Here is a 9536-nt window from a genome sequence, read left to right on the forward strand (position 1 = left end):
AAATGTGACTACAGGCACGCACCACCACACTCGGCTTGCTAATCTGGATAGGGTTTGAATAGCCTTAGGTGACTGGCTCCTGATCTCCAACCTCCTGAGTGGCTGGGATTACAGGCAAGATCTACTGTGCCCACCAAGGCTTTTGGTTCTGGCAAGATGGGACAGTTTCAGAGCTGGGGGGGGGGTGAGGGGGCTGAGGACACGGGTCACTGGTGGAGGAGGTGATGCCTGACTTCAAGAGACAGCTGTAGTTTCCCTCCTAGAGGGAAGTAATGAAGCGTCCGGGTGGTGTGTTTGCAATTCAGTCTGCCTGGCGCACACCCTCCCATCCAGTCTTCCCACCACCAGCTCAATTCCAGCCCTCAGACACTTAAAATAACCCCCTAGGAGCCTTCCACACGCCGTGTCCTGGTTTTGCTTCACAACCTTAAAACAACCTACAATTACATATTTATTCTCCCATCTACTCCCTGCCACCGCGCATATTTCTGGTTCATCGGTTGCTGTGTCCCCAACTCCTGGACCAGCTCAATAAGTACTTGTTGATGGGACCTGGAGTGAGGTACGGCGCTCACCTAGCGTACACAAAGCTCTGGGTTCGATCCCCATCACCGCAGAATACAACTTGTCCACCCAGAGGCTAACTAGCATCAGGCTGCTGGGCCCATCAGGGCAGTGGGTCTCCCGTCCTGTCTCCTGGATCAACTTGGCTGGGTTTGGAGAGTATCTGTTGAATCCCATCCCCCTGGCTCAATCCCATTCTCTGGCCAAATTCAAGGCTAGCTGAATCATGCCATCACTAGCCCTCGCAGCCAGACCCCAAAGAAAAAGCCTTGACCAGAACCTCAAGCTGAGACTCTCACAAACAGAGACAGCCAGCCACACCCAAGAGACTGCACAGCACTCACCGCTACACCCCCCCACCCCCGCCTTGTGATTGAAAAGGCCAAGGGTCAGGGCGCCCCTGGGCATTCTGGGCTGGGCGGGAGGAGGGTTCCCAGCTTTACCAGCAGTCCCCAGGGGCCACAGTCCCCGCCCCCCCGGGGGAATAGGGGGTGGGGTGCTCACACTACTTGTTTTTCCCCTTCCTTCCCAGCAGCTTCCGGCCCCCTCCCCAAGGTTCTGGAGTCCAACAGCCTCAGGAAGTTTGTGTCACCCAAAGGGGTGAGGTGGGCTGGGGGGGGGGACGACGTCCCCTCTGCCCCAGGGCAGCGCCCCCTTGATTCTTGGAGCTGAATTTGGATCTTGGGAACCCACAAACGGAAGAGAAAGGAGAAACTGAGTCAGCACGCCTCCCCCCACCCCGTGGGAACAAGGGGAACGCGCAGCACCGTGGAGCTGCATCCTGGGGGTGACGGCCTCTCTCAGGGGGCTCAAGGAGGGGAACTGCAAGTCTGATGGAACCCCCCCCAAAAAACCAGACGTGGTCCCCACCCCACCCCCAGTTCCTTTGCACAAGGCAGGCAAAGTTTCTCAATTGTTTCCGGCTTCTGCCCGCCCCCTTCTCACCAGAGGCGCCCCGGTTTCCGCCCTCCCGGGCCCCGGCTACACCGGATGAGCTCCTACCCCAGGGTTGGGTCCGGCCCCGTCTGGCCTCAGTTTCCCCATGTGGATACAAAGCCCGAGATCGCTCCTTAGGGGGAGGGTATGGGGAAGTGGGGGGTCTGGGGAGGAGGAAACAGGGGACAGAGAGGTCTAGAGGAGGAGGAAGGGTTTGGGGAGGTCGAGGCCCGGTTCGTTTTCCCCAGCCCCACCGCCTGGCCTCCCCTCCCCCGCCCGCCATCTGGGCCGCCCAGATAACGGGACCTCCGCGGGCGGAGCATGCGCCGTGCGCCCCGGCCCAGAACCCGGGAGAACCGGGCTCCCCGGGACCGGGGACCGGAGGGGTGCGGGGAGGGGCCGGGCCGGAGCAGGGCGCGCGGGCTGCAAAGGCAGGCGGGCGGAGGGGGGCGGCGCGGCTGCAGGCGGGGGGGGGGGGGGGGCAAGGCCTCACCGTCCCCCTCCCTCGTGTCCCGCGACTCCAACCCAGCGCGGACGCGAGCCCTACCGTAAGCTCCGTCCTTCCGATCGTCCTCCATGGCCGCGGCGGGCGGGGAGCCGAGTCCCAGCCAGCGCGACCCCAGCCCGGGCCCGCGGGAGGCTCGGCGGGCTGCAGCGCCCCGCCCCGGGCCCGGCCACGCCCACCCGGCCTTGACAGGCCACGCCCCTGAGCGCTCCGGGCCAATCCGGGCCGAACTCACGGAGAGGGCGTGTCTGGGCCGGGGCGGGGCCGGAGGGTGGAGCCCAACCTTTGTTTCTAGCCTGGAAACAACAGTGTGAGTAATGCACCGGTGGACAGGAGAGGTCGACTGGCCACTCATTCATTCATTCATTCATTCATCCCTCCTTTGGTGTTTTGGTGCGACAATTGGGCGCTGACCTTGCCTGTAAACACACAGAAATATATCTTTTTTTTTTTTTAATCCGTGATGGGACTTGAACTGAGGGCCTGGGCGCTGTCCCTGAACTCTTTTGCTCAATGCTACCGCTCTACCACTTGAGCCACAGCGCCACCGCCCGTTATCTGGTGGTTAATTGGAGATAAAAAAAAAATCTCACGGACTTTCCTGCCTGAGCTGGCTTGGAACCTCAGATCTCAGCCTCCTGAGTAGCTAGGATGACAGGCGTGAGCCACCAGCGCCCCCCAAGATGTCATGTTTTAATTCATCATATTAGCAAGAACCTGAGAGTTTGGTCAGGTGCCATTGGCTCACACCTGTCATTTTAGCTATTCAGGAGCCCAAGCTCCAAGGAGCCTAGTTCCAAGCCAGCCGGGGTAGAGCAGTCCATGAGACTCTTACCTCCCACTAACCAGCATAAAACTGGAAGTGGCGCTGCAGCTCAAGTGGTAGAGCACCAGCCTTGAACACAAAAGCTCAGGCACAGTACCCAGGCCCTGAGTTCAAGGTCCACTCAGGACCAGCTGAAAAAAATAATCAGAAATTTGATAACAATGAATGAAAATGAGCAAAAAAATTCAAGATGCAGTGTCTCTGAAAGGAAGATGAAGAACCAATCCCGTTCAACATCCTTTGCCATTAGCACAACAGGCGTGGGCACGTGGAGTGTGAATGCCGTGGGGGCCACAGGCAGCCTCGACTGGTACTGTAAAAAAGGAAGAAGATGGGCTGGGAAGGTGGCTCAGTGGTAGAGCGCTTGCCTTGCAAGCATGAGGCCCTGGGTTCAATTCCTCAGCACCACATGAGCAGAAAAAGCCGGAAGTGGTGTTATGGCTCAAGTGGTAGAGCGCTAGCCTTGAGCAAAAGAAGCTCAGGAGCAGTGCTCAGGCCTTGAGTTCAAGTCCAAGGACTGGCAAAACAATAAAAAGTTGAAAATATGTACAGACTTCAACAGGAAAGTGGATCCAACAGTACACACAAGAGAAGACAATCATCTGGGACACACACACACACATATTATATATACACACGCATATATAGAGAGGAACCTAAGCAACTCCATTTCACTTAAGACCCTCATCTCAGTTCTGCAACTTAACCCTTGACCCACATCAGCCCCAATGCCTGGAATTACGATATCTGAAATTCCAGAACAGCCCCTCCTAGGGTCTGGTGACCATGCTCTAAACCAGACACCCTGCAGTTTAGCACCTATCCTCTTGAGACTCCCCTGTGGTGAAGCCAACCAGTTTAAAGTACGTCAGCCCCCTTGATCTAACCAACAACTGGTTTCTGGTCCTTTCCCACTTTGTAGTGTGCCAATCATACTATAGAGTTGTTTTATGATTTTCCCGTGGTTTGTAGTCATTTGCTACAAGAAGTTATGATGTATGCAAAGCCCCTGCCCCTAAAAAATGTACAAAAAGTGCTGTAACCCTGGGCTCGGGGCCTCTCAGCGTCATCGGCTGCTGCCATGTACGACGCAGCTCCAGCTTGCAATACAGACTCCTTTGCTTTTACATTGGTGACAGTCTCTGGTTCTGGTGATCTTTTGGGTAAGGATTTCCGAATTTGGCTTTACTATATATATATATGTATGTATATATATGTATATATATGTATATGTATATGTATATGTGTGTGTATATATATATGCCAGAGCACCTTAACTCACCACAACCCAGAACAAGGCAGAATTGGAAACCCAGACCATGGAACTGGTTTGGGGCACCGAAGGGGCCTGTGGCAACAGGCACCCTGCTAACAGGTCTTTATTGGCTTTGGGACAGGAGAGTACGTGCAGAAAGTAAGGTAGCAATCTCTCTGAAGTTGCAGACACCAGCACGTGAAAGCATCCTATGATGATGTGACTCCCTTATCTTAGGAAGCAGAGGCAAGCAGCAACAACCGCAATGCATAAGCTTTTACCTAACTCCAAGGTCCAAGAAAGTCTGGGTTCTGACTAATCACAGTTATGGTAGAATCTTGGGTCTCTGTAATGCTAGGAACCATTGAGCTTTCTCGGGCCAGCCTTCTGAGAGTCAGAGAATAACATTCCAATTCTTTTTATTAGATCTCAAGGTTCAGCAGTCACAGATTCACACACACACACACACACACACACACACACACACACACACGTAAGTATGGGTGCTGGGAAGGTGGCTCAGTGGTAGAGTGCTTGCCTTGCATGCCTGAGGCCCTGGGTTCGATTCCCCAGCACCACATAAGCAAAAAGAAAAAAGCTGGAAGTGGCGCTGTGGCTCCAGTGGTAGAGTGCTAGCCTTGAGCTGAAGAGCTGAGGGACAGCGCCCAGGCCCAGAGTTCAGGCCCCATGACTGGACCAAAAAAAAAAAAACAAAGAAACAAAAAAACATAGGTATGTATGTGTATGTATATATATATATATTTTTTTTGGCTGGTTGGTTGTGGGGCTTGAACTCAGGGCCTGAGCACTATCCATGAGCTCTTTAGCGCAAGTTACACTCTACCACTTGAGCCACAGCCCCACTTTGGGTTTTCTGAGTGGTATATTGGAGATAAGAGCCTCATGGACTTTCCTGCCTGGGCTGGCTTTGAACTGTGATCCTCAGATCTCAACTTCCTGAGTAGCTAGGATGACAGGCGTGAGCTACCAGTGCCTGGTTATAAGCAGAAAAGGACAGAAATGGTGCTGTGATTCAAGTGGTAGACTGCTAGTTTTGAACAAAAGAAACTCAGGAACAATGCCCAGGCCCCCAGGACTGGCAAAAAAAAAAAAAATAGAGCAGATCCTTTTTTCCTCTGAAGTATTAGAACAAGCTTGGTTCATCAACTAATGACGGCTGTCAGCGGCAGTGGCTGCCAGGGAGAGACATCGGGTGACAGGACACGGAACTGCGGTTTCATGGGGGAGTTGAAGGGATGTGAACTTGACTTTTGCCCTTTCTTGCTCTTATTTCACAATTCGAACCAGGACATGCGCAGTTCACTGGAGGACCACAAGGAAGGCAGGGAGTGTGACTCAAGGCAGTAGGCACTTGTCTGAGGCCCTGGGTCCTAGTCCCAAGAAGACGTGCAAAGAGGGCTGGGAAGGTGGCTGGTGGCTCAGCAGTACAGTGCCTGCCTTGCATGCATGAGGTCCTGGGTTCGATTCCTCAGTGCCACAGAAGCCGAAAAAGCTGGAAAGGGCGCTGTGGCTCAAGTAGTAGGGCACTAGCCTTGAATTGAAGAGCTGATGGCCAGTGCCCAGGCCCAGAGTTCAAGCATCACGACCGACAGGAAAAAAAGAAAAAGAAGAATCAGCTCAGGGACAGTGCCCAAGGCCAGAGTCCCAAGAGGCTAAGAGAAACTGAGTCTGTAGAGGAGAAATTAGAAACGAGGTGTCACATGCCAGGAATGAGAGAGAGAGAGAGAGAGAGACAGACAGACAGACAGACAGACAGATAGACGGAGGAATGGGCAGCAGGAGAGTCATGCAGTTTGGGGTACAGGGTTCAAAGTCTGGAAGGATCTACACGTTCAGATGGGAGAGCTCCAGGTCTGGGGAGCCAGGGCAGGTGTGAGAGTGAGGGAGATCGTCCTTGAGCAAGGCGCGAACGGCCTGTGGGGGTTGGGAGCCTGGTCTCTGGAGGGAGGACGGGCCTCTGAGGCTGAACTGGAACAAGAATTGTGGGTCTGGGCGGAGCGGGGGTGGTTCCAGCCGGGAGAGAATCCACACACAGAGTTTCCTCTGTTCTCTTGACCTCAAGTGAAACTTTGGGGCTCATGAATTTTTCAAACAAGCCTAGAGTTTCAGATTCCAGGGCGCTGGGCCCAGGGTTTTGGGGGTTCTGTTTACTGCCTCAAACCGTGTGAAGGTCTCAGGAGAGGCGATTGTTCCACGACTCAGTCACGCCAAGGCTCAGCCTTACAACCAGCGCTGGAGCAGGAAAATGCGTAGCAATGTGGCGCCCGCCCTCTAGTGGGCAGATGGAGGATAAATCCGGGGGCTGGAATTCTCTACCTCGGCCTCTTCTGGCTGAGTGGTTTTATTGTTTTATTTTGATTGATTGACTGATTGATTGATTGATTGATTTTTGCCAGTTCTGAGGACTGAACTCAGGACTCAACACTGTCCCTGAGTTGCTGCTGCCGCTGCTTCCTCCTCCTCCTCCTCCTCCTCCTCCTCCTCCTCCTCCTCCTCCTCCTCCTCCTCCTCCTCCTCTTCTTCTTCTTCTTCTTCACTCAAGGCTGGCACTCTACCACTTGAGCCACAGCACCACTTCTGGCTTTTCCTGTGTATGTGTTACTGAGGCTTCATGCATGCTAGGCAAGCACTCTGCCACTGAGCCACCTTCCCAGCCCCTCTGGCTGAGTGATTTTATGAAATTCACTGACCCTCTCTAGGCAGTGTCAGCCTTTTCTCACTTAAAATATTCTGGGGCTGGGAGCCCTTCAGAGTTCTGTGTAGTTCTGTGTAGAATGCACGCCCTCTCAACCTGAGGTTAAACCAAGTGTGGTGGTGCATGCCTGTAATCTCAGCTACTTGGGAGGCAGAAATAGGAAGGTCGAACATTCATGTCCAAAAGCAGATGCTGGTGACTCAATCCTGTAATCCTAGCAATTTAGGAGGCCTAAATCTGAGGACTAAAGTTCAGCCAGCCTGCACAGAAAAGTCCCAAGAGGCTTTAATTTCTAAATAAACCACAAAAATAAAGCTGGAAATGGAGGTATGGCTCAAGTGGTAGAGCATCAGCCTTGTACAAAAAAGCTAAGGATTGGGGCTGGGGAGGTGGCTCAGTGGTAGAGTGTTTGCCTTGCATGCATGAAGCCCTGAGTTAAATTCCTCAGCACCACATAAGCAAAAAGAAAAAAGCTGGAAGTGGCACTGTGGCTCAAGTGGTAGAGCGCTAGCCTTGAGCTGAAGAGCTGAGGGACAGCGCCCAGGCCCAGAGTTCAGGCCCCACAACTGGTCCCCCCCCCAAAAAAAAAAGCTAAGGATCAACACCCAGGTTGTGAGTTCAAGCCCTAGTACCAGCGTGCACACGCACACACACACATACAAACACACATACACCAAACAAAAAACACAAAACCAAGCACCATGTATTTAGATTGGGCTTTTCAATTCCAGAACACAGATTCAAATGCAGCCTCCTCAGCCTCCTGTCTGTGTGGTCTTGAGCAAGTGGCTTGACCTCTCTGGGTTCTGCTTCCTCTTAGATAAATGATATGGTAAGAACTTGGGGGGGGGGAAGGTGGCTCAGTGGTAGAGTGTTTGCCTAGCATGCATGAAGCCCTGGGTTCCATTCCTCAGCACCACAGACACAGGAAAAACCAGACGTGGTGCTGTGCTCAAGTGGTAGAGTGCTTGCCTTGGGCAAAAGAACCTCAGGGACAGTGCCCAGGCCCTGAGTTCAAGCCTCAGGACAGAAGAAGAAGGAGGAGGAAGAGGAGGAGGAAGAGGAGGAGGAAGAGGAGGAGGAGGAGGAGGAGAAAGAAGAAGAAAAAAAGGATCTGTGCCTCATGATGTTTGTTTGTCGGTTGAAGGTCTTGAACTCAGGGCCTGGGTGCCTTCCTGAGTTTCTTTTTGCTAAAGGCCAGTGCTCTACCACTTGAGCCACAGCATTGCTTCTTCAGGATGTTCCTGCCCAGGCTGGCTTTGAACCGTGATCCTCAGATCTCAGCTCCGGATTAGCTGGGATGACAGCTCATGCCAGCCACGGGTGCTCAGTTGATGAATTCTTATAAATGAGGGATAGTGGGTCTTTCTGATTTCTCCCCCCACCCCGAAATAGCCCCCTCCAGGGCTGATAAAGGAGTGCAGCTGTGCTGGAGGAGACGACGGGCCTCTGGGAGGCACTTGGGGGCCCTGTCCCATTCGCCACCCTCCTCCTCCCTCCCCCCTCCCCCACCTGTAAAGCATGTAGCCCGTGGGGTGAGGTTGAGGTTTCCCTATCTTTTCCTCAAATGCCCTGCAGTAAACACCTTAGAAAGTCACAGAAGCCAGGGCCCCGTTCCCCGCCAGGAGCTGGTGCACAGGAGCATGCGTGCAACGTGTAAGCGTAGGAGGGAATGCAGTAGCAGGTGTTCTGAAGTCGGCGCAGTGTCAGTCACCGGCTGTGCGCTCCCAGCCCTAGCCGGCCCACCAGTGGCAGGGTGGAGTTGGGATTCCAACCTAGCACCCGCTTGGGGCGGGCCTCCAGCACGGGGGCGGGGCTTCAGCACTATGGGCGTGGCTACAGTGGTGGGCACAGTTCCAGTGCTAGAGATGTGATTCCAGTAGTAGGGGGCGTGGCTCCAACTCCAGGGGCGTGGCTACAGTTTTGGGCACAGTTACAAGGGTAGGGGCGTGGCTGTGTTGCTAGGGGGCCAGAAATCTAGCGGTAGGAGGCGTGGTCCCCAGAAATAGGGCGTGGCCTCAGTGATGGGCATAAATTCCAGCGCCAGGGGGCGTGGCTCTGCTAGAGGCACGATTTCAGGGGTAGGAGGCGTGGCTCCAGCACTAGGGGTGTGGCTCCAGCACTAGGGGCGTGGCTGCTCGGGGGCGTGGCTCCAGCACTAGGGCGTGGTGGTTGCCTTAGGGGGCGTGGCTGCTCGGGGGCGTGGTTCCAGCACTAGGGCGTGGTGATTGCCTTAGGGGGCGTGGCTCCAGCACTAGGGGCGTGGCTCCAGTTGCAGCGTGCCTGCCCAGCGAGCACCAGACCCTGAGTTCAAACTCCCCAGTACCATCAAAACCCGCATGTGCTGGCCGCCCGTGGTTCACGCTTGTCATCCTAGCTACTCAGGAGGCTGAGATCTGAGGATCACGGTTCAAAGCCAGCCTGAGCAGGAAAGGCTGTAAGGCTCTTATCTCCAATAAACCACTCAAAACTGGAAGTGGCGCTGTGGCCCAAGTGGTGGAACGCTCAGCCTTGAGCTGAAGAGCTGAGGGACAGCGCCCAGGCCCAGAGTTCAAGCCCCAGGACCGACAAAACAGCAACAAAAACTTTCCTCCTCTTCCTCCTCCTCCTTTTGTGCTCCTTATGGAACCCAGTACTCCCGCATGAGTTCCACCACTGAGCTGCACCCCAGCCCTGGGCCTGTCCTGGGATAGTAAAAGCACCAGGTGATTATCGCTTACCCGGGCACCCAATG

General features: G+C 54.3%; 1 protein-coding gene across 1 annotated transcript in view; it reads right to left on the reverse strand.

The window, feature by feature from the left end:
- The window catches only part of Slc44a2 (solute carrier family 44 member 2 (CTL2 blood group)), a 29487-nt gene extending 27335 nt beyond the window's left edge, over positions 1–2152 (reverse strand). Inside the window, exon 1 of the mRNA XM_070002274.1 lies at positions 2048–2152. Coding sequence (XP_069858375.1) covers positions 2048–2078 — 31 coding nt within the window. The 5' untranslated portion in view covers positions 2079–2152. The remainder of the gene's footprint in view (positions 1–2047) is intronic.
- Positions 2153–9536: the final 7384 nt, after the last annotated feature.

Source organism: Dipodomys merriami, unplaced genomic scaffold (genome assembly GCF_024711535.1).
Source record: "Dipodomys merriami isolate MVZ:Mamm:240054 unplaced genomic scaffold, mDipMer1.0.p SCAF_6, whole genome shotgun sequence".
NCBI lineage: Eukaryota > Metazoa > Chordata > Mammalia > Rodentia > Heteromyidae > Dipodomys > Dipodomys merriami.